General features: G+C 47.2%; 1 protein-coding gene across 1 annotated transcript in view; it reads left to right on the forward strand.

Annotated features, from left to right (window-relative positions):
- TMPRSS5 (transmembrane protease, serine 5) overlaps positions 1 to 25,320 on the forward strand; it is a 43,630-nt gene that overhangs the window by 7,147 nt on the left and 11,163 nt on the right. The window contains exons 2-4 of the mRNA XM_021706330.1: positions 19,880 to 20,078; positions 20,321 to 20,591; positions 25,029 to 25,127. Coding sequence (XP_021562005.1) covers positions 19,880 to 20,078; positions 20,321 to 20,591; positions 25,029 to 25,127 — 569 coding nt within the window. The remainder of the gene's footprint in view (positions 1 to 19,879; positions 20,079 to 20,320; positions 20,592 to 25,028; positions 25,128 to 25,320) is intronic.

Here is a 25,320-nt window from a genome sequence, read left to right on the forward strand (position 1 = left end):
TGCCCAGGCGGGTCTCGAACCCGCGGACTCAGGCTATCCACTCACCTCAGCCTCCCAAAGCGCTGGGATTACAGGCTGAGCCACCAAGCCCGGCTTGACGGGGTAACTTTTAAATGGAATAGGCAGCTAACCAAGGCAGCCAGTTTCTCCATAATTCTGGACAAATCGGGCTTTATTCTAAGATTGTATTGTTACTGGAGGGGGTTTTCCATTTGGTTTGATGATGCTACTGTTGCCACCGATGGTGATGAATTGAGTTAGGGGTCTCATTCTGTTGCCCAGGCTGGTGCGCAGTTCCACAATCATGGCTCACCACAGCCTTGACCTCCCGGGCTCAGGTGATCCTTTTGCTTCAGCCTCCGGAGTAGCTCAGACTACAGGTGAACTCCACCATGCCTGGCTAATTTTAAAATTTTGTTGTAGAGACAAGGTCTCGCTATTTTGCCTAGGCTGATCTCGAGCTCCTGGGCTCAAGTGATCCTCCTGCCTCTGGCTCCCAAAGTACTGGGTTTACAGGTGTGAGCCACCACACTCAGCCTGATGCTTATTATTTATTTATTTTTTTGAGTCAGAGTCTCACTCTGTCGCCCAGGCAGGAGTGCAGTGGCATGCTCATGGCCACCACATGCTGGGTGGTGACCCTTCCACTTCCACCTGCTGGGTTTAGGTGACCCTTCCACTTCAGTTTTCCAAGTAGCTGGAACTGCAGGCCTGTGCCACCATGCCCGCCTAATTTTATTTGAATTATTGTAGAGACGAGGTCTTGCCATGTTGACCAGGCTTGTCTTGAACCCGTGGGCTCAGGCAATACTCTCGTCTTGACCTCCCAAAGTGCTGGGGTTACAGGCGTGAGCCACCGTGCCTGGTTGATGCTTACTATTTTTAAGTATGAGAGGGTTTAAGTAACAAGCGTTTTTTTAAAACCAGGCAATAAAAAAATAGGTGCAGTTTGTTTTTTTTTTAAGTCTATATGACTGTCTATATACAGTGCGTGTGAGTGAAGTGGTGAGAGACAGGCTGAATGGACCCTCTGCTCCTGGCCCAAGTTTGGCAGGAGAAATGGAGAAGAGAGATTTCCAAGCATAAAGCTGAGGTCTGTAGTCAGAGACAGAGTAAGGGTGAGATTGATTAAGCAGGACAAAAAGAACAGAGGATGGAAGCATCATTATAATGTACACAGAATCCCACTGAGGGTGGGGCAGAAGAACTGGCTTTCATTTATGGTCTCATCACCCATCGATCAGTGTGAACGTGGGCAAACCATTTAGCCTCTCTGCTCTCAGAGTGGCCATTAATCACACGGAGATAGACATCCCTGGCTTGCCTACTTCTCAGAATGCTTAGAATAAACTTTAAAGGAGCCGTCCCCACACAAGCTGATGTAAAAATGAAGGAAACATTTTGCTTATGTTGTGTTTGCCATGGGACATATGACTGGGATTGTTTTGCTGTCTTCATGTTCTGCATGTGTGTGCCTGAGTTAGATTGTGAATTCCAAGAGAGCAGAGCGCTTGGTCCAATGCCCAGCCCGTACCATATGCAAACAGGCATGGAGACTTGGGATGATTCATGGAAGCGAGTCTTGGAGAATAAAGGAAAGACCAGTGGGCAAAAAAGTGGGTCTCAAAGAAAGGTCTACATGGAGAATGTGACTTCTTTTCTATGAGTCACAAAGGGTTTACACTCATGCCAGTCATTAAACATCGTGTGTGCGTTTCCTAGTTATTTTGCACAAGTGACTCAGCTCATAATCCTCAGTGTTTGGTAGGAAGTCAGAACTCACATTGGCGACTGTGCCGGGTGTTGAGAGCCACATGGGACCTGGATCTGCATAAGCCAAAGACTATGAGTTTTCACATTGAATCTTAAGAATGCCCTTAGGAGGAAGATATTATCCCTGTTTTACAGATGAGATATCAAGGCATAGGGAGGTTGTGTGTCTTGACCAAGGACACAAAATGGGTAATAGCAAAATCAGGGTCTCAACCCAGGTTTGTTTGCCTCTAGAATTGATGTCCCTTCCATCGTTCTCACAAACAGTTCTCATCCAGGGGTCTTTCTGCCTCCTGCTAGACTGCGGTGACAAAATATTACTGACTGGATGGCTTAGACAACAGAAATTTATTGTCTCACTTGTGGGGGGTACAAGCTCAAGATCAAGGGCTCTGGGGGAAGGATCTGTCTCCGGCCTCTCTTTTTGGCTTTTGGATGTTCATCTTCTCTGTGTCTCTTCCCATGACCTTCACCCTGTGTGTCTCTGTCCAACGTCCCCCTTGTTATAAGAATACCAGTCTCATTAGATTTGGGCCCATCCCACTGACCTTTTTAAAAACTTGATCACCCTTGAAAAGTCCCTGTCTAAATAAGGTCACATTCTGAGATACTGCATTTAGGACTTTGACATATGAATTCTGAGGGGGCACGATTCAACCCATAATGACAGATCTCTGCAGGTCACATCCCAGCAGCTGTGCTTTAGACTGTGTTTACATCAAGGGGAGTTTTCCTCTCTCCTCTTTTATTCTCATCCATTTTATTTAGCCTGGAATATAGTCACCTTCAAAGCAGGCCTGCTCATTGGAGTGAGCATCAGGTCAATAAAGCATTCAGAGGGCTCTAATTTAATTAGCCAAGTTACTGTGACAGCTGCTTTGTAGCTCTGATTTGCAGAGTGGCAGAGAACAGAAATGAAACGGGCAGAGCTCGATGTGGATTCCAGGCATCGCTGATGCAGCCCCAGGCCTGGGGAACTTTGCTCCTGTCCTGGCAGGAAAAGAGAGGAAAGCTGAAGGGACATTTAGGATTTTCCACCTGGATATGTCTTTTTTTTTTTTGAGTTGGAGTCTCACTCTGTCGCCCAGACTGGAGTGCAGTGGCCGCTCCCGGGCACCGCAGGCTCGACCTGCTGGGCTCCGGCGATCCTTCCGCCTCAGCCTTCCAAGTAGCTGGAACTAGAGGTGTGCACTACCATGCCCGGCTAATTTTTTGATTTATTGTAGAGATGAGGTCTCCCCTGCCCAGGCAGGTCTCGAACCTGCGGGCTCAGGCAATCCACTCACCTCAGCCTCCCAAAGGCGCGGGATTACAGGCTGAGCCACTGAGCCCGGCTTGGATATGTCTTTTGAAATTACATGGAAACCAGACTAAGAGTCAAGGCTCTGCAACTTTATCCCCTCTCCTTGTCTTGCCACAGATTCACTTGGTTCTCCCATAATTTAAAAGGGTCCTGAAAATCCCCTTCATTGTCAATCATGGCCGGATCATCAGATTTTTCAGCTGCTCCCACCCCACCCATCCAAGCTGGCATGGTTCCCCAAGCCTCTCTCTAAACCCCAGTTCTAGACTTACCTCTCATTCCCAGGAGCACTGACTTTGAACTTCGCTCACTGTTCTTCCCAGGACTGAGGGAAGCAACCCTGGGGGTGGAAGAGAAGTCAGAAGAACTGGCTTTCATTTTTGGCCCCATCACTCGCTGATCAGTGTGAATGCGGGCAAACCATTTAGTCTCTCTGCTCTCAGCGTGGTCATGAATCACATGGAGATAGACATCCCCGGCTTGCCTACCTCTCGGGATAGTTAGAATAAACATAAAAGGAGCAGTCCCCTCACACGTTGTTGTAAAAATGAAGGAAACATTTTGCTTATGTTGTAGTTGCCATGTGACATATGACTGGGATTGTTTTGCTGTCTTCATGTTCCGCATGTGTGTGCCTGAGTTAGATTGTGAATTCCAAGAGAGCAGAGACCTTGGTACAATGCCCAGCCCGCACCATATGCAAACAGGCATGGAGACTTGGGATGATTCATGGAAGCAAGTCTTGAAGAATAAAGGAAAGACCAGTGGGCAAAAAAGTGGGTCTCAAAGAAGGGTGCACATGGAGAAAGTGACTTATTTTCTATGAGTCACCAAGGGTTTACACTCGCCAGCTATCACTGACATGCAGCAGATGTTTTCGAAGTTATTTTTAATCAAACACATGAATAATATTATTTTTGCTGTTCCTTTGTGTCTTAATTAAAGCAGAAGAAAAATGTCCTATGTGTTCAGTATTGACACCATTGGAGCACCGTGTGGGGAGTTAGTTATTCTTATAGTCTATACTCAGCTGAATATCTCAAAGTTTATCCTTAGCTATGACTTTGAAAGGCTCCCAAATTAAATGACTTTTAAACAAGAAAAAAAAAACTGCTTTAAAAAAATGAGCAGTTTGGGGTAGGGTGTTTTAATTTATAGTATATAAACATAAACTTCGTATTTGATCTCTGAGCTTGAAAAATAGTCCGGAAACAATGGATGATTCTTTGTAGGCTTAGAAATGATTTCCTAGAATACAACTCGCATCCTCTCGTGTCTGCTTATTTGAACAAGGGAAGCCTTGTGTTCCTTTCCTCCTGGGAATGCAGGCCGGAGAGGGCTGCTTTCCTATTCCCTCCCACTCTTTGTTGATGCCATAGCGGCTGGTACAGGGAGAATGCAATGCAGGGACAGAATGGGGTTATATTTGTTTTACTTGAGGACTGTGATATGCCATCTCCTGGGCAAGGTGCTAGGAATAAATCTACCTACACAAACAGGAGTCACTCATTCTGGATTTGGGGTTCTAGGGGAGACATTTTGGAACTGATTGGCAGTTGAGCTGTCTCTTGAAGCACCAGTAGTTTTCAAATTAAGGCAACACGAGGGAAGGCCATTCTAGGAGGCAAAGGCACGGAGGTGGAAGAGGTTGTTTGACTTGAGGAATATTCTAGAGCTTTGATTGCAGTTGAAACGTAGGGTACGAGGGCCAAGGGAAGAATGCAATGAAACATGAGGCCAAGGGGATTAGTTTGGTATTGGGTCATGAATGCATTGGATAATTAACCTAAGGAACTTGAATTTGATCCTGCTAGCAGTGGGGGAATCAGCAAAGGTTTATGTCAAGGAGCTGAGTGGCCTGGTCTGACCTGTGTATGAGAGGTAACCCTGGTAGCTATATGGAGGACAGGAGACATGGAGGAGAGAAGGAAGGCAGGGGATTGTTGGCAACAGGGTAGAGCTTTCCTGACTGGGCAGGATGGCAGAAGAGAGGATATAATACAGATTGGCATCTACACATGTTGATTGAATGATTCATCAAAACTTTATGGAACACTTGCTGCATGCCAGGCATCGTGCATGGTCGAGGTTACAAAGATGAAGAGGACAGGGTGTCTGCTCATGAGAACTTAGCACCGACTGAGGAGCCAGGCACAGTTGACCCTCACCATGTGCCATGATGTGGTACGTGCTGTACGGGAGCAGCTACGCAGTGTGGTGCTGCCTGGAGCCTTGGGGATGGTAGAGGGGTATTTAGCTTGGGTCCTAAAGGATGGTAGTGGGCTGGTCATGTCTCCAGGCTGTATATAAAACATGGCTGCCACTGCTCTGAGGACAAGGACCGATTTTTACCGTGGCTCTAAAAGTTCTGCTTGGTCGGGCCAGCATGGTCACCCGGTCTCAGCTCGGCCATCTCTTCACTCTCTCCCTCTGCTTTGTCTCTCCTGCTGCAGGTAATTGGCCATTGCCTTTGTCTGGAGCACCCTCTTTTCTCCCAGATCCCAGCTGAATCCACCTTCCTTGGAGAAGTCTTTCCTGAGTCTTCAGACATGGCCATGTCTTTGGTATATGCTCTCATCAGCAACTGTACCTCATTTTCACAGCACTTTATCAGAGTTACAGATGTGCGTCTTATGTGGTCCTTGGATTCATGAATGTCTCCTCCCACTAGCCAGAATGCTCTTTAGGGCAAGAATTGTCTGGTTTTGCTCACCATTGTGTCTTCAGTGTTTGCCCAGTGCCTGGCATGTAGTACATCCTCAATAAATATGTATTGACTGACAGACTAAAATAATTAAAGAGGAAAGGACATTTCAGGAATAGGGAACAGCATGAGCAAAGGTACTGTGGTTTGTTTGGCAATATTCTAGAAACAAGAAGTGGATGGCTTATGGAGTGGGGCTAAAGGTGAGGACAAAAGTTGAGTCTAGAAAAGTATGTTGGATAAACTGAGAGAGGACCTTGTGTGCCATGCTAAGGATACCTTGTCCTTCCCCCATCAGAGACTGCCCTCGAATTGTTGACTTGACCGAGTTAGATGATAAACTACTTGAGGGCAGAGGCTCTGCTTGTCTTATTCATTAACGTAACTCCAGAATCTAGAATAGTGCCTGACACTTGGTAAGAACCAATAAACATCTGCTGAATGAATGAATGAGAAGATGAATGGATACTTTTATTGGGGAAGCTATGGGGATCCATGGAAGACTTTTTAATATATTTATGTTGCTCTTAGATATTACGTAGGCAGCAGGGTGCAGAAGAGAAGAGTCCATTTTCATGTATTCTATCTTTCCATATTACCAATTGAACTTTTGGATTCCCTTAAAGGGAGTGGAGGTACAGACTGATGAGGATGGAAGCAACTGGAAACAGGGTGTCAGCTGGGTGGCTGCTGACTGGCTAGGGTGGTGGCCGTGGGGCAGGAAAGGGGGTGGGTTTGAGAGACATCCACTCTGAGTTACGGAATGGAAGGTGAGGAATCGGGAGCTGGCAAAGGTGACCCCAGTTGGGCTCGGTGGCTCAGCCTGTAATCTCGCACCTTGGGAGGCTGAGGCGGGTGGATTGCCTGAGCCCGCGGGTTCGAGACCCACCTGGGCAACTTGGCGAGACCTCATCTCTACAATAAATCAAAAATCAGCCGGGCATGGTAGTGCGTGCCTGTAGTTCCAGCTGCTTGGAAGGCTGAGGCGGAAGGATTGCCGGAGCCCAGCAGGTCGAGGCTGTGGTGTCCGGGAGCGGCCACTGCACTCCAGTCTGGTGGCAGGGTGAGACTCCAACTCAGAAAAAAAAAAGGTGACCCCAAGGTGACTCTATTTGCCAAAGAGAGGTTAAATGTCTCCCTAGTGAGGTCTTGTTGGGGAGATGGAGGAGGAGGAGGAGAGAAAGCTGAGTGGAGCCCCTCCCAAGCCCTTCGGGACCCTTCTGAAGAGGCTCCCTCCATACTGATTTGGGTGTCCTTGATTCTAGACTTGTTAGAATGACAAGGCGGAAGAGAGTGCTCAGAATGCAATATGCTAATGAAAAGGCGGCTGATTATCATACGCGGCCACACAGTTTTCCTTTTCCTTTTAAATATACTTTTACCCCTCTTTTTGTATTCAAAGCCAGTAAAATGGCAACAGTCACTTGAGGTCTGTTCTCTGCCTATGGAAATGCAGTAATGGTCAGGAATAAGTTAACTAGATCTAACATTTTCCTAATTTTCACACCCTAAAGCTTTTCTCCTATTAGATTTAGGAATCCTTCATTTCTTCATTGAAAGAACCAATGTCCAGAGGGTTGGATGAAAAGAGGTGTGTGGTTGGGCCTCATCAGGCCGTGAGATGGCAGTAGAGAGTATGGTGGCTTAAATTTAACCCCTGTGGGATGACCCAAACTGAACTTGGAGGGCGTGGGGCTCGTCTGAGGGGACCTGATGGTATTGTGGATGTGGGGAGATCTTGCTACAAATACAGCCTAGGTGAACTCACGGGATGCCGTATTGGTAGAGACGAAGCCAAAGTGGCAGACAGATGGGATCAAGGGGGAAACACAGAGCCGTCACATTCTCAGTTCCTCATGTCCCCAGACCTGTGCTCTCTCGTCACCACCACCTGAACCCGCAGACAAGGCCTGGCATTGTTGTCCACTGGACAGGTAGAATGGGAAGATCGTGAGTGCTGGCCAAGGATGTGGTCCACAGGGGGAATTTCTTCTCTCTGAGTCTGCCTGTTCGGTGAATACATGACTTGTGCGGCATGTGTGTGGGATGAGGTGGGGAACTGAGAGGCAGAAGAACTGGGCTTAGTCATCTTTTCTTTTCTTTTTTTTTTTGAGTCGGAGTCTCACTCTGTCGCCCAGACTGGAGTGCAGTGGCCATTCCCGGTCTCCGCAACCTCGACCTGCTGGGCTCCGGCGATCCTTCCGCCTCAACCTTCCGAGTACCCGGAATTACAGGCATGCGCTACCACGCCTGGTTGATTTTTTGATTTATTGTAGAGATGAGGTCTCGCTGCCCAGGTGGGTCTCGAACCCGTGGGCTTAGGCAATCCACTCACCTCAGCCTCCCAAAGGTGCAGGATTACAGGCTGAGCCACCAAGCCCGGTTTATCTTTTCTAGCCTTAGTTTTCTCCGATAGCAGTAATGGGTTCAATTCACTATCAGCAAACTTCGTAAGTCTGAGAATTCTGTATCAACTAGAATTTGGGTATTTCTACTAGACTGAAAGAGAAAGACATCATTGGGATCTATCTAAAGGTGGCAGGGCCCAGCTGAAGGATAGTTGAGAAAGGCCCTTGATGGTTCAGAGCACATCAGAACAGTGACTGAAGTAGGAGAAGAAGAAGGAAGACTTTCAGAGTTCGTGAGTTGAGGCTCATCTGCAGATGGCCTGGGTGGGTCAGGGAGAGGTCGGTGGGATGAGGGAGGGAGCAGGGCGAAGACTAGGGTGAAGCGACATCAGCATCACCAGGGTAACAGCACAAATGCCAAGGCCCCCATCCAGAGGGCTTATGCTTCAAGAGGTTTTGTAGGGCACCCTAGGACACAGAATTTTTTTTTTTTTTTTGAGTTGGAGTCTCACTCTGTCACCCAGATTGGAGTGCAGTGACTGCTCCCGGCCACTGCAGCCTCGACCCACTGGGTTCCAGTGATCCTTCTGTCTCAGCCTTCCGAGTAGCCGGAATTATAGGCTTGCACTACCACGCCCGGCTGATTTTTTGATTTATTGTAGAGATGAGGTCTCACTGCCCAGGCGGATCTCAAACCCGCGGGCTCAGGCAGGACACAGAATTAAAAAAAAAAAATTTTATTTTAAAGATGTGGAGTACAACTCAGGGTTGGGTATACAAATGGTCATGGTACAGGTAAAGTTTGGGCCTCGCTTTGGTCCCCACATTACCTGGTTTGAGATCAGGTACCCTTATTGATGAAGTATGCGCGCCCACCCCCATCTCTCCCTCTCCTGGCAGATTCTACTGCCAATCCCTTTCTTTTTTTTTTGAGTTGGAGTCTCACTCTGTCGCCCAGACTGGAGTGCAGTGGCCACTCCCAGTCACCGCGACCTCGACCTGCTGGACTCCGGTGATCCTTCTGCCTCAACCTTCCAAGTAACTGGAACTACAGGCGCGTGCTACCACACCTGGCTAATTTTTTTATTTATTGTAGAGGTGAGGTCTTGCCAAGTTGCCCAGGCGGGTCTCGAACCCATGGGCTCAGGCAATCCACTTACCTCAGCCCCCAAGGCATGGGATTACAGGCTGAGCCACCAAGCCCGGCTTTGATCCCTTTCTTATAGATAGTATTATGGTCATTGTTCAGGGTCCACTTATGAGTGAGAATATGAGGGGGCACAAAATTTTTTTTTTGAGTCGGAGTCTCACTCTGTTGCCCAGGCTGGAGTACAGTGGCACGCTCACGGCCAGCGCAGTCTTGAACTGCTGGGCTCAGGCGATCCTTTCGCCACAGCCTTCCAAGTAGCTGGAACTATAGGCACACACCACATGCCCAGCTAATTTTTTGATTTATTGTAGAGATAAGGTCTCGCCAAGTTGCCCAGGCTGGTCTCAAACCCAAGGGCTCAGGCAATCCTCTCACCTCGGCCTCCCAAAGTGCTGGGATTACAGGCGCCAGCCACCGTACCCGGCCTTGGGGCACAGAATTTAAGGAGGCATGACTCTTGGCATATCCAAGTGCCAGCACTCCCCCTGCTAGTGAGTATCTCCTTGAATTTCACACTCCAGACTCCTGCCTGACTTACCCTGGAGGTGGGTATTCTGTCCAAACAAGGGAAATGGCCAGGACAAACCACAATAACCCATCTGGGATGGAAGGGGATTAACAGTAAGAGAAGAGAAACTTTTTGGGCAGCCAGGCAGAAAACAACCAGAAATATGCCAGCATTCTTTAACCTAGAATCGGCTCTTGAAGAGAGTAGAGCTGGTTTCAGCAGTTCCTGATCTCCCTACAGTTGCCAGCAATCCACTGCCACACTACCAGAGCCATCTCTCACAGTGCTAGCACGTGACCTACAGGGCAACTAGAGGCCGTCCCCTAGAGGTGGGGCTAGGAGAGAGAAGAGAAGCCACAAGCATCCCTAAGGACTATGCCAACCAGGGTGACAGAGAAGGTGGAGAACTGTGTGCTCAGTGACGTAGCGTTGCTTTCACTCACCCCATCCTCATCTTGGAAAAAATGTCATTTGGAGGGTAAAGGTGGGCTTAGTGACCTTGTCTTTTACAGGGATTTCTTCCCATCTGTTATTTTCTTTTACAAATATCTGTGGAATACCCATTGCAGGAGTTACTGGTGCTGTTCACTAAGAATTTCTGGCTCTGTGCTTCTCAGCACAGAGGACTGGATTGTCATGGTCTCCACACGGTTGAGTAGAGCCATGTGACATTTGAGGCCAGTGAAGTGTAAGGTGCCACAGCATTTAATTGCCAGTGTAAGGCTCTCCCAAAATCTCTTTCTTTCCGCCATTGTGACCAGCAGTATTCCAGATGGAGACTGCTCTGCTGGCTTGGGTTCTCAATTGAGGATAAGTAAGAAAGTCCCTAGCTTGGCTCCTATGGACCTGAAACGTGAGCAAGGAATAAACTTTTGCTGTTTTAAGTCACGAAGACTTTTCTAGGGTCCACGAGCCTTATGAAATGGAAGAAAACTTAGTATATATGAAAACATTTTTTGGCAGAAATCATCAAAAGCTTTCATCAATTCTCAATGGATTTTCTTTACCTCTAAATCTTAAAAAAAAAAAAAATCTAAGCAAGATTAGTCTAGGGCATGCTAAACAAAGCTCTTCACAGCCTGATCCTGGCCACCTCGGCCACTCTTTCTGTGCATTGTGAGATGTAGGCATGGTACTCTACTCCATGGACTTGCATTCTTAAGGACATTTGCATGTAGAATCAATGTGATCATTTCCAAGAACTAATTCTGATTTTGTTGCTTTTCTTGACTGTTCTTCTATGCTCTTTTATTTATTTCTGCCACAATATTTACTAATTTTTCTCTGTTTTTGGTTTACTTTGCTCTTTCTTTTTTCTTCTTATTTCTTCCTTGCTTTTCTTTCTTCTTTTCTTTCTTTTCTCCTTCCTCCCCCCCTCCCTCCTTCCCTTCCTCTCTTCTCTTCTCTTCCTTTTTTTTTTTTTTTTTAGGTTGGAGTCTTACTCTGTCATCCAGATTGGAGTGCAGTGGCACACACTCACGGCCACTGCAGCCTCTACTTGCTGGACTCAGGTGATCCTTCTGTGTCAGCCTTCCAAGTAGCTCGAACTACAGGTGTATGTCACTACAACCGGCTAAGTTTTTTGTTTTTTGTTTTTTAATTTATTTATTGTAGAGACGAGGTCTCACCAAGTTGCCCAGGCTGGTCTCAAACCTCTGGACTCACAAATCTGGACAGACAATCCTCTTGCCTTGGCCTCCCAAAGTGCTGGGATTACAGGCTTAAGCCACCTCACCTGGTCTCCTTCCTTCTTTCTTTATTGAATCAAGGATCTTACTCTGTCACCCAGGTTGGAGTGCAGTGGCACAATCATGGCTCACTGCAACTTCAACCTCCTGGGCTCAGGTAATCCTTCTGCCTCAGCCTCCCAAGTAGCTGGGACTATAGGTGTGCACCACCATGTCTGGCTAATTTTTAATTTTTTTTTTTGTAGAGGTGAGATCTCACTATGTTGTCCAAGCTGATCATGAACTCCAAAGCTCAAGCAATCCTTTTACTTTGGCCTCCCAGAAAGCTAAAATTGCAGATGAGAGTTACCATGGCTGGCCTTTTCTAGCTTCTTAAGGTAGAAGATTAGGTTATTGTTTTGAGGTTTGTTTTTTTTGGGTACAGGTGGTTACACTTATAAATTTCCCTCCAAGCACTACTTTTGCTACTTTCCACATATTTTGTTATGTTGTACTTTTGTTTTCATTAATCTCAGTGTTTTCTAGTTGTTTTAATGATTTAGTTGTTTAGCAGTGTGTTATTTACTTTCCCACTATTTATAAATTTTTCAAACAATCTTTTGTTATTGATTTCTAATTTCATTCAATTGTGGTTGGATAACATACTCTGTATGATGTCAATTCTTTTATAAAAACACTTGTTTTATGTCCTAAGATATGGTCATTCATGAAGAATATTTCATATGCACTTGAAAAGATACATTCTAGTGTTATAGAGAGTGTTCAATTATAGATGTCTGCTAGGTTTAGTTGGTTTATAGTGTTATTCAAGACTTCTTCTTGACTTTGTCTAGTTGTTCTATTCATTCTTGTGGGGTATTTAAGTATCCAACTATTATTGTTGAACTGTCTTTTTTTCCCTGACAGTTTCTGCTTTATATATTTTGGGGCTTTGTCAGGTGCATATGCTTTTAATAATTATATCTTCTTGATGGACTGACTCATCATGATAAAATATCCTACTTTGTCTCTAGTAATTATTTTTCTCTTAAAGTCTATTTTGTCTGATATTAGTATAACCATTCCAGGTCTCTTTAGGTTTCCACTTGGATGGTACTTCTTTTTTTTATCCTTTTACCTTCAACAGATTTTGTGTCTGCATCTCTTATAGATAGGATGTGGTTTGACCATGGTTTTTAAAATACATTCTGCCAGTCGCTGCCTTTAAATCAAAAAATTTCATCCATTTACATTTAGTATAACTACTGATAAGGTAGGATTTATGTTTACTATTTGTTTTCTATGTGTCTTATATTTGTTGTTTCATTACTGCTTTGTGATAATCAGATATTGATAGTGTACCATTTCAATTTCTTTTACTATATAAATTTTGAAGTTATTTTCTTAATGTCCTGAGAATTTCAACCAACATTTTTTTTTTTAAGTTGGATTCTTACTCCGTTGCCTAGGCTAGAGTGCCATGGCACACTCACAGCCAACCCAGTGTCAACCTGCTGGGCTCCAGCGATCCTTCTACCTCAGCCTTCCAAGTAGCTGGAACTACAGGTGTGCGCTACCACACTTAGTTAATTTTTTTTTTTTTTGAGTTGGAGTATCACTCTGTCACCCAAACTGGAGTGCAGTGGCCGCTCCCAGCCACTGCAGCCTCAACCTGCTGGGCTCCGGCGACCCTTCCACCTCAGCCTTCCAAGTAGCTGGAACTACAGGTGCGCGCTACCACACCCGGCTAATTTTTTTTTATTTATTGTAGAGATGAGGTCTCGCCAAGTTGCATAGGCAGGTCTCGAACCCACGGGTTCAGGCAATCCACTCACTTCAGCCTCCTAAAGTGCAGGATTACAGGCTGAGCCACGGAACCCGGCCTAATTTTTGATTTAATGTAGAGACAAGGTCTTGCCAAGTTGCCCGGGCTGGTCTCGAACCCATGGGCTCAAGCAATTCATTTGCCTCGGCTTCCCAAAGTGCTGAGATTACAGGCTGAGCCACCGAGCCCAGCCTCAACTAACATCTTAAATTATAACAACCTAGTTCAAATTAATATCAACTTAATTTTGATAATATACAAAATCCTTGCTCTTGGTTCTATTCTCCCCCCACCTTGTGCTGTTACTGCATTCAAATTATATATTTATAAATTGTATGCCCATTAGCACAGATTTATGCAATTGTCTGTAAAATCAGATGGGAGAAAGAAAAGAGTTACAAACATAAAATACATTTATGCTTTTAAAAAATGCTTACCTATGTAATTTCCTTTACTAATGTTTTTAATTTTTTAATGTGGATTAAACTTTCATCCACATTTCTTTCTTTTCTTTCTCTTTCTCTCTCTCTCTCTTTTTTTTTTTTGAGTTGGAGTCTCATTCTGCTGCCCAGGCTGGAGTGCAGTGGCACACTCACAGCCACTGCATCCTAGACCTGCTGGGCTCAGGTGATCCTTCCACCTCAGTCATCCAAGTAGCTGGAACTACAGGTGTGTGCCACCATGCCCAGCTAATTTGTTGATTTACTGTAGAGTTGAGGTCTTGCCAAGTTGCCCAGGCTGGTTGCAAACCTGTGGGCTCATGCAATCCTCTCATCTCTGCTCCCAAAGTGCTGGGATTACAGATGTGAGGCACTGTGTCCAGCAGCCTTATGTCTTTTTATCTCAGCTTGAAGGACTCCTTTTAGTACAGTCAGCATCACTTAATGACAGAGATATATTCTGAGAAATGTGTTGTTAGGTGATTTCACCATTGTGCGAACATAATAGAATGGACTTACACAAACCCAGATGGAATAGTCTACCACACACCTAGGCTATGTGGTATAGCCTGTTGTTCCTAGACTGTACATCTGTACAGTATTTTAATGTAATGAATACTGTAGGCATTTAAAACACAATGGTAAGCATTTGTGTATATAAACACTCGAAACATAGAAAAAGTACAGTATAAAAGCTTCATTATAATCTTATGGAACCACTGTTGTATATGTGGTCCATTGCTTACTGAAATGCCCTTATGCAGCACGTGACTGTATTTCTTGTAGGGCAGGTTTGCTAGTGATGAATTATCTTTGTTTTGTCTATCTGGGATTATCTTAATATATTCTTTCTTTTTTAAGGATCATTTTGCTAGATATAGAATTTGCTGGAGATAGTCTTTTTCTTTTTTTTCCTTTCTTTTTTGTTTTTTGAGTTGGAGTCTCACTCTGTCACCCAGACTGGAGTGCAGTGGCTGCTCCTAGTCACTGCAGCCTCGACCTGCTGGGCTCCGGTGATCCTTCCGCCTCAGCCTTCCAAGTAGCTGGAACTACAGGCGCATGCTACCACGTCCTGCTAATTTTTGATTGATTGATTGATTCTTTTATTTTTTTAAGCCACACGGTTATTTCCCTCTGTGCCTGTGAATACTGGGGGCAGTGTCTCCTCATCCCCTGGAGGCTCAGCCCCACTCCTGTGGTACCCTTCAGGCTGTGGGGGTGGGGTGGGAGCACAGAAAGGCACAGGGAGGTCCCAGGTTGCATCGTTGTGTCCCTGTCGATGCTGACTGTGGTGTCACCTCAGGAGGGCCCTGGCATCCACCTTCCCCTCCCACCTGTCCTACTTGGGGAGATGGGCAGGGCCGCAGTCAATACCAACTCCATTTGACAGATGAGGAATGTGAGGGTTTCTGGAGGGAGTGGAGGACAGTGCCTGGCCTAGACCCAGGACTTCAGGGAGCCCAGGAGGGCTGGAAGGGCCTCCCAGTTTATCTGGTTCGAGACGTTAGTTTTTCAGCTGGGAAAACTGAGGCCCGAAGATGTGGTAGCAGATGACAAAGGTCTTGGGGCCAGGAGACTCGAGGTCGGGCCCATCAGAGACCTTGGCCTGATCTTTGCACCTCTGTGAAAGGCCACGGCCAGTTTCTCCTCTCTTCTGGAGGATCCTGGGTTCTCTGAGCTTAATAACCTTCCCAAGGCCTGAGGGTCAAGGTAGGTCTCTAGGGAGGCCAGATTGCCCCCAAATGAACAGAGCGAAATGCACAGCAGCACAAGTGGGTGGGAAAGTCTCTGGAAGGGTGGCAGGGTTCAGGGAGCTGGATAACACACGTCCTTGATACCAACCTGGCATCTGTTAGGAAAGAAACCACTGGGGAAAAGACAGACGTATTTGGGGCACGCAACAATGTGTGGACTGGCTGGGAGGGGGGACCACTGGGGAACGGCTGTCCCCCGCCATGTGCAAGGTTGGGGAGGCAGAGGCTGGGCTCAGAGGGGAAAGGCTGGACCCCAAGTCTTAGGGGCCGAGATCGGCTACTCGGAGGACTCCTTGGGTATACACGCCACGTTGTCATAGGCTGGGAGTGGGGAGGCTGTTTGCCTGGGGATGTTGAAGTCTGTGTCAAAGGCGTTAGGCAGGAAGATCACAGGTGCGTCGACCTGGGCATGGGTGGCTTGGCACCCGAAGTGGGTGGCAATGACCACGATGAAGAACTCCAGGATGGTGAAGATGGTGAATTTTTGATTTATTATAGAGATGAGGTCTCACCAAGTTTCACAGGTGGGTCTTGAACCCGCAGGCTCAGGCAATTCACTCACCTCGGCCTCCCAAAGCGCTGGGATCACAGGCTGAGCCACCGAGCCCGGCCTCTTTTTTTCCCTTTCAGCACGTTTGAGTTCCTTGCAGATCCTGGATGTTAGGCCTTTGTCAGATATAGAGTTGACAAATGTTTTTTCCCATTCTGTGGGCTGTCTCCCCACTCTCTGGATGGTTTCTTTTGCTTTGCAGAAGCTCTTCAGTTTGATGAGGACCTGCTTTTTTTAAGGACTTAGAATGTGCATTTTGGCTTCTGTGGTTTCTGATAAGTCAACTGTCAAGTGTTTAACTGCTGATTGAGGATCCCTTGTATGTGGCCTGTTGCTTTTCTCGTGATTTTCAGGGATCTCTCTTTGTCTTTGGCCTTAAACAGTTTGATTAGGGTGTTTTTAGGTGTGGATTTCTTTGATATATCTTACTTCGAGTTCATTGAGCTCCTTCCATGTGAGATGAATATTTATCATCAAATTTGGGAAGTTTGGGACCATTATTTCTTCAAATATTATGTCTGCCCCTTTCTTGGCTGCTCATTATGCATACGCTGATGGTTTGTTAATTTCTCAAAGGTCTCTGAGCCTCTGTTCATTTTTCTCCATTCTTTTGTTTTTTTCTTTCTGTCCCTTAGACTGGATAATATCAATTGACTTATCTTCATTTCATAGATTCTTTCTTTTGCCTTCTTAAATCTGTTGTTGAGCTCCTTTAGTGAAATTTTTATTTTTAGTTATTATATTGCTCAACTCCAGAATTTCTATTTGGATCTTAAAAAAAAATTATATATATATATATATATAAAATTTCTATCCCCTTATTGATAGTCTCTGCTGAATAAGACATTGTTCTCATACTTTCTGGTAGTTCTTTAGACATGATTTCCTTTAGTTCTTTGAACATATACAGAATAGCTGATTTAAAGTCTTCCTGTTATAAGTCTAATGTCTGTGCTTCCTCGGGGACAGTTTTTATTGATTACTTTTTTCCCTTTTGTGTGGGCCTTATTTTCTTGTTTCTTTGTGTGCCTCATAATTTCTTGTTGAAAACTGCATGTTCAATAATTTAATATAATCCAGCAACTCTGGAAATAAAACTCTCCCTCTTCTCCAGGGTTTTTTGTTGTTGCTGTTGCTTGCTTTTTTGTTTAGTGTCTTTTTTGAACTAATTCAGTAAAGTGTGTATTATTTATTATGTTTGGCTACTGCAGTCTCTGCTCATTGGTCAGCTAATGATTGGACAGAGACTGCCTTGATGCTTGGAGCCAGTAAGTCACCCAGTCTTTGCAGAGGGGCTCTGTGTGTATCTTGGGACATGCCTTCAACACTCAGACAGGAAGTTTACAACTTCACTTTAGCCTTCCTGCTTGTGCAGCACCTCAAGGTTAGCCAGTGGTGAGAGTCTAACACCTTCCTTAGGTCTTTCCTGCACATGAGCATAGCCCAGGGCATGTGCAGTCCTATGCACATATGTGGCTTTCTAGATTTCCAGGAATATTTCAGAACCTTTAAAAGCTCCTTATAGCCGGGCTCGGTGGCTCAGCCTGTAATCCCGCGCCTTTGGGAGGCTGAGGTGAGTGGACTGCCTGAGCCCGCGAGTTTGAGACCCACCTGGGCAACTTGGAGAGACCTCATCTCTACAATAAATAAAAAATGAGCCAGGCGTGGTAGCGTGCGCCTGTAGTTCCAGCTACTTGGAAGGCTGAGGCGGAAGGATCACCGGAGACCAGCAGGTCAAGGTTGTGGTGGCCGGAAGTGGCCACTGCACTCCAGTCTGGGTGACAGAGTGAGACTCCAACTCAAAAAAAAAAAATAAAAAAGAATAAAAAAATAAAACCTCCTTATAGACATTTTATTCCCCAGATTTTTCTTCTAAGACTTTTGGTTAGCCTATTGTTTGCCCCAACTATTATCTGTTGTCTCAGGAAGCCACAAAGTCTAACAATTGTCTCCAGTTGTTTTCAACAAATGCCCTTTGGAAAAAAGCTGTTCACACTGGGCAAACTCCGAGTCAGGTCAAATAAAGACAGCTTTGCAAATGAGATCTTCTAGGGAACCACCAAAGAGGTCAGATAATGACAGCTCTCTGGGAATGGGGCTTTGAAGCAGATCCAAGCCTGTTCTACCCCTTCTTGTAGCTGCCAGACTGCTGTTTTTCACTGTGATTGTGAGATGCTGGATTTTAAGATTACTGCAGAGCTGGAGTGAGGGGAATGGAATCTGAGCAAGTCAAAATGCCACAAAGGTCAGTAGTCTTACTGAGATTGTGGGTTTTTTTTTTTTAATAAGCACTTCCCAGATTGCTGTAAGCTTTTGATTAATTTTTAAAGTTCTAAAAAAGTTGATTCTGACCACTTTTGCTAGCTTTCTCATTGCTTTTGTGGAGGAGGGAGTTTTCAGAGGTATTTACTCAGTCATTTTCATTGACATCATCTGGCAATGCATTTTATTTATTATTTACTTATTTATTTTTGAGTCAGAGTCTCACTCAGTCCCCCAGGCCAGAATGCAGTCTCACGATCATGTTTGCCACTGTCTCAGCCTTCTGCCTCGACTTCAGCCTCCCAAGTGTTTGCTACCACACCCCACTTATTTTTTGATCTATTGTTGAGGCAAGGTCTTGCCAAGTTGCCCAGGCTGGCCTCAAATCCCTGGGCTCAGGTAATCCTCTCACCTTTGCCTCCCAAAGGGTGGGATTACAGATGCAAGCCACTGTGCCAGCCTGCGGTGTATTTTAAATGCTCTTCCCTGTGGTTGCTCTCTCACTTCTTAAAACTCAGTTCAAATGTCTCCTCCATTGTGAAGCCCTCTCTGTGTCCCCTGGACAAAGGAGCCAGCCATTCCTCTATCCTCTTATAGCTCTGGATTTACTTTTCATAAATAACAGTTATTTATATCTGTTTCTATGCTTTTTGCTTTTTTTTTGAGTTGGAGTCTCACTCTGTCATCCAGCCTGGAGTGTAGTGGCATGATCACGGCTCACCATAGCCTGAAACTCCTGGGTTCGAGTGATCTTCCCACCTCAGCCTCTTGAGTAGTTGAGACTAGAGGTGATCATCACCACACCCAGCTAATTTTTAAAATTTTTGTCTTTTTAGAGATGGGGGGTCTTGCTATGTTGCCTAGGTTGGTCTTGAACTCCTGCAGTCCTCCCACCTTGTCCTCCAAAAAGTGCTGGGATTACAAGCATGAACCACTGCACCCAGCCTTCTATCTTTTTCCAGCCTGTGAGCACCCAGTCTGTGACTTGTTTATCCACTATGCCCAGGTCAGTTTATGACACACAGTAGATATTCAGGTTTGTAACCTAAAGAGTATTGCCCTAGGAGACCTCAGATTCTAGCCAGGAGATTCTCAGCTCTGGCTACCATTTCTTTCTGTAATTTATAATTGACACATGTCTCTTCACTGTCTTGTGTAGAGAGCTCTGTGAGGTGACTATAAACTCAGAGTTGACATACTGAGTGTGTGAGGAAAATAGCGTCGAAAAAGACACAATAAATCCAGTGTGGGTGAGGTTCAGCAGTAACAAAAACAATAATAATAATAACAAGAACAGGTATTATTTACAGTCTGTGCTAGACACCAGGCTAAGAGCTTGATATTCAATATCTCGTTTAATTCTAACATCAACTCTATGAGGTTGGTACTATTATGCTCATTTTATAGGTGAGGCTGAGTATGGGAAGTGGTAGAAATGGGGTCGGATGAAGACCCTACTCTGAAGCCTGTGCTCTTAACTGCCCCATCTGAGGGATCTGGGAGGTGTTGATTGGACAAGGGAAACCCCATCAACCTCCCCGCAACCCCGGGACCTGTTTTGCCTCCTTGTCTAAAGAGACGTGTGTGGCTCCCAGGTGCGGTCAGCCCAACCTGGGCTTGGCTGGTCCATCATGTGCTTTGAAACAAGATAGCACTGAGGGCTCCCATGGCAACTGGCTCCCCGGGGCAGAGAGGGCGGAGAGGCCCCACTTCTCTGGCATTGGGGTGACGGGTGTAGCCCTGGGGAGAGAAGTGACAAAGATCCCTCATCATCACCCCAGCAACTCCAACAAGGTGAGAGCCCCAGAATGCTAGGAAAGCCAACCCACTCAGAGGCAAGCTATAATCCAGAGGGCTCAGAAACATTTCAACAAATGCTAATATGGGTCTCCAACACAGCCCTGTCAGCAGGAAGGGAGAACAGTGCTAGCATGCATGGGCCACACTTTTTGGCACAAGGGACCTGGTTGCTAAGCAACAGAGGCTCTGGCCTCCCCTCCTCCCTGTAACCTTTTTCTCTGTTTCTGAGCTTCCAGTTAGCAGATGGGAGGGGCCGGGGCTGTCCAGGGTCCCCTTTCCTGGAACAAGGGGCCTATTCATGGGTCCTGAGCAGGGTTCATTGTCTCCCTGGTGCGTGTCTGTGTGAGTGTGTGGAGAGAGGACGCAGGGAGGAGCCGTGTGCGAACCAGGGAGACCTCATCTTCCATCCAAGCCAGCTGGGCTTTTTAATCAGTGTTGGCTTGAGAACGGGAGCAGAACGCTGCCTGGCAGACCCTGAGGCTTTGCAACAGTGCCACGACCCCTATGGTAAGACCACGCCTCTGTTCATCCCTGCCCAGCCTCTCTCTCTCTCCCTCTCTCTTTCTCTCCCTTACTCTTGGGATTCCAGGCTGGTTGAAGGAACCTCCCTGGGCAGCTCTGGCACAGGGGCCCAGTGCGGCCAATCCCCTGTTTTTTCCCCAGGGACTGCTTCTTTCTTTCTTTTTTTGAATTGGAGTCTTACTCTGTCGCCCAGGCTGGAGTGTAGTGGCACACTCATGGTCACGCAGCCTTGACTTGCTAGGCTCAGATGATCCTTCTGCCTCTGTCTTCTGAGTAGCCAGAACCACAGACACGTGCTACCACACCCAGCTAATTTTTAAAAATTTATTGTAGAGACAAGGTCTCGCCAAGTTGCCCAGGCTGGTCTCAAACCCGCAAGTTCAGGCAATCCATTTGTTTCTGTCTCCCAAAGTGCTGGGATTACAGGCTGAGCCACTGAGTCCAGCCGGGACTGCTTCTTCTTTCTTGTCCACCATAGACATATCAAGTACTTTGCACACAGACAGTGCTTAGCAAATCACCAGTACCCTGAATTTCCACTCAAAAAGAGGACCAAGGGCTTAACCGTTAAAGGCCACCGCATGAGCTTGGGAAGCTGACTTCGGTTTTTGAGGTGGGGCAGTTTGTTCAGAGGCTGAGTTTAAAGCCAGACTCCCATGTTACTGAGCTGGAAGGAAAGGCTGGGCATGCCCTGGAATTATCTCTAAGACCAGGTCCACGTCTCTGCTCAGAGGGACATCGGCTCCCGAGAAAGCATATCCCCAGAGGAGAAACACAAACCTCACATTCTGTTGCTACTTTTCAACTTTTTTCCGGGTGCTCGACCGTCTCTCCAAGCCTGCTGTCCTTCAGCCTCGTTGCCCTGTCCCATGAGTCTCATCTCTCCACACGAGAACGAGGGCGTGAGGTAGGATGCAAACCATGACCTGTGCTTCTCCCAGGGAAGCAAGGCCTCCTGCTGGTGGGCAGTCCAGGCCTACAGGTCCTGGGCTGTGATTGGTGTGGGGATGGGGAGGTGGGGCTGGCACCTCAGCTGGGAAGCTGTGGGCTGCTGCCCCATTTGTGAACTGAATGGGCATGGAGGCTCATGGGTCCAGTGGAATGATTTTCAGGGTGACTGACCTGGGTGAGCCTGACAAAGCTTTCTGTGCCTCAGCCAGAAAGTCCAGAAGGCTAGCTCAGGGGAGCACGAAGGCAGGATTTGGAGGGTTTTGGTGTGAACGGAAAGTTCCGTGCGACACATGAAAATCACATCTAGCCGGGCTTGGTGGCTCAGCCTGTCATCCCGCGCCTTTGGGAGGCTGAGGCGAGTGGATTGCCTGAGCCTGCGGGTTCGAGACCCACCTGGGCAGCGAGACCTCATCTCTACAATAAATCAAAAAATCAGCTGGGCGTGGTAGCACATGCCTGTAATTCCAGCTACTTGGAAGGCTGAGGCGGAAGGATCGCCAGAGCCCAGCAGGTTGAGGCTGCGGTGGCCGGGAGCGGCCACTGCACTCCGGTCTGGGCGACAGAGTGAGACTCCAACTCAAAAAAGAAAAGAAAAGAACATCTAAGTTAGCACTGTTTTGGAGTCAGGGTTTCAGGTGTTTGTGATCATGGGTGTCACTCAATGTATTGACAGGGAAAGGTGGTCTGCAGGGGAGATGGAAATCGTTTCAATTTTAAGGGGGTCTTATCTGCTCCACTGGATTATAAGCTCCTTGGGGAAGCATCCACAGCTTATATGTACTTCTTTTCATATTATTATACTTGACATTTGTATTGTGCTTTACTTTTTTTTTTTTTTTTTGAGTTGGGGTCTCACTCCATCACTCAGGATGGACCACAGTAGCACAATCACAGTTCACTGTAGCCTCCACCTCCTGGACTCACGTGATCCTTTTGCCTCAGCCTTCTGAGTAACTGGGACTACAGGCACATGCCACCACGCCTGATTAGTTTTTTTAAAAAAATTTTTTGTAGAGACGAAGTCTTGCTGGTTGCCTAGGCTGTTCTTGAACTCCCGAGCTCAAGCAATCCTCCCACCTTAGCCTCCGAGAATTCTGGGAGTGAGCCACTCCTCCCAGCAGTGCTTTACAACTTACAGAGACTTGTATTGTTTCCTCTCTCCCTCCCTCCCTCCCTCTCTCCGCCCCTCCCTGCAATGTACTTCAACTGAATTCCCACCTCTTTGTGCCAGACCCTGAGCTCAGCCCAGGGATGCATAGATCAGTGAGGAAGGAGAGAAAGAGAAGTAAATGAGCACAATATAGGGCCACAACAGGTGCTGTATGTGTCAAAGGAAGCTCCACGGAGAAGTAATACCTATGCTGAGTCTTGAAGAGTCAATAGGAGTCAGCTAGGTGGGGAAGAAGACAGCAGGGCAGCGCCCCTGGGACGCAACAGTGCCCAGAGGTGCTGAGCAATGGCACACGTGTCAGCCTGACCCCAAGTTTCATGGTGGAGGGAGCTAGTGCTGGCAGTGAGGATGGAAAGCCGAGGAGGGTGAGACCATGGAAGACCTTGTGAGCTGTGCCAGGGAGCTCTGGATTGATCCTGAAGGCTACAGAGACCCACTGGGTACTAAATAGATGGGGTTCACGTGCTCGTATTTGCATGTTAGAAAAATTCCTCTCGCTTTAGAGTGTGGAGAATAACAGGGGGAGACAGCACCAGAGGAGGAAGATTATTCACTGGAAGTAGGAGTTCTCACCCTGATTTTATAAATGAGAAAATGGACGTCTGGGGAGATGCCAGAGTTGTCCAAGTTCACGGAGTAGGTTCTAGACCTGGCTTGTAGCTGTCTAGTGTTTTTTTCTAAGATCTTGTTTCCTTCACTCTTCTTCATGGCTTGGGCTTCATTCTCTGTGCTTTCTTGTTCCCAAGCCTTCGCCTATGCAGTCCTCTTTGCCTGGACTACCCACTGCCCATAGATACCGCGTCAAACCCTCTTCACAGGGTCCTGTCTCAGAGGCTGCCTGTTCTAGGGAGCTTTGCTTGATCGCCGTGAGAACTAAGCTCTTGTTCTTTTGTATGATGATGATGCTTTTACGGTCACCGGTTTTCATCTGTCACTTAACATATTCTGCTTTGTTATCCGATTTATCGACAGAACTAGACTGCAAATTCTTTGAGGCCGTTGTAGAGGGATGATCATGTTGACTTATTCATGAATTCCCTATAAGGTTCCCATAGTGACCTCTGCACGTGGGCTAAGTACTGTTTACCGGGACCAGGCATGGTGGTTCACGCCTGTAATCCCCGCACTTTGGGAGGCATAGGCGAGAGGATTGCCTGAGCCTGGGGGTTCGAGACGAGCCTGGGCAACTTGTTGAGACCTTGTGTCCACAATAAATCAAAAAATTAACTGGACGTGGGGGTGTGTGCCTGTGGTGCCGGTTACTTGAAAGGCTGAGGCAGAAGGAGGGCCTGAGTCCAGCAGGTTGAGGCTGCGGTGGCCATGAGTGTGCCACTGCACTCCAGCCTGAGTGACGGAGTGAGGCTCCTACTAAAAAAGTTAAATAAATAAATAAATAATGATAATAAAAATAAAATAATTGTCTACTGAATGACGGGTGGGTATGTGGGGGAGGGGCCCTCCTTTCTCTGAGGAGGGAATGAAGGAGGGTGAGATCTTGAAGCCCTAAGGAAGGACATTAAGGGACCTCGTCAGATGCCCTTGATGCTCCTGGAAGGCAAGACGAGGGCGTGGTCAAGGGTGTGGGCTTAGGAATGGGCTAAGTCCGGATTGGAGTCTTGGTCCGATACCTACTGGCCACGTGAGAGTAAGGTGGGCGGGGCTAGGGGCAGCAGGAGAGCAGAGGGTGTGGAGGGATGTCTGTGGGGTCAGAGAGGGAGTCCTCAAGATGAAAAAAGGTTTACAACTGGCTTTGAGGGCACAGCCGAGGTAGAGAATGGGGACTTGGGGTGAGCTGGGACTTCCCTTGGCGGTCCGTAACGTGGGGATCCTGTGCGTCCCTTTCCCAGAGGCTGATGCTGGATGACCAGGTCCCTATGGAGGCGCCGTACACAGAGGAGGGCCCGAGACCTGGGATCTTCAGAGCAGAGCCTGGAGACCAGCAGCAACCCAGTAGGCCAGACGGGACAGTAGGGGAATGGCAGGATGGGGCAGTGGAGGGTAGCCTTCCTGCATCCCTGGGTCCTCCTTGGGCCAGCCCCACGTGACTGGTGGTGGGAGGCCATCTCATGCTTTGTACCCAGTCCTGCTTTTGCTCCCTGATTCCCGTTTTGGGGATTGAGTGGGCCCCGAGGACTTCAGGGATCAGGCCCTGCCTTTACCCAGGATTGAGTGGGTGCTGCCTTTACCCATTCCAGGCTGAAGGGCAGGGGGAGGTGCCTAGCCCCATGGGAGTGCTGCAGGGTGGTGTAAGGCTGGCTTGCGGGAGCAGGGAGCCCAGACACTCCTCTGCCCTCTCCTAGTCTCTCAGGAGGGGCGCTGGTGCTCCCTGCGACGTGGCTGTGCTGTGCTGGGTGCCTTGGGGCTGCTGGCAGGTGCTGGTGTCAGCTCATCACTCCTAGGTCAGTGCTGGGCCCCGCCTGTGGTCTGGGGAGGGACACGGAACAGGATCTGGGGGAAGCTGGAAGACAGTAGCGGGTATTAAAGAAACACAGGGAGAGTGTCTTCATCTGCTCTGTGTGGACAAGGGGGGAGGAGTGAGATTGCAGCGGGAGGGATTTAGGCCCTAAATAAGGAAGAACGCTTTAGTTCTCC

This window comes from Carlito syrichta, unplaced genomic scaffold (genome assembly GCF_000164805.1).
Source record: "Carlito syrichta isolate Samal-C Ts95f unplaced genomic scaffold, Tarsius_syrichta-2.0.1 Scaffold115681, whole genome shotgun sequence".
Taxonomy (NCBI): domain Eukaryota; kingdom Metazoa; phylum Chordata; class Mammalia; order Primates; family Tarsiidae; genus Carlito; species Carlito syrichta.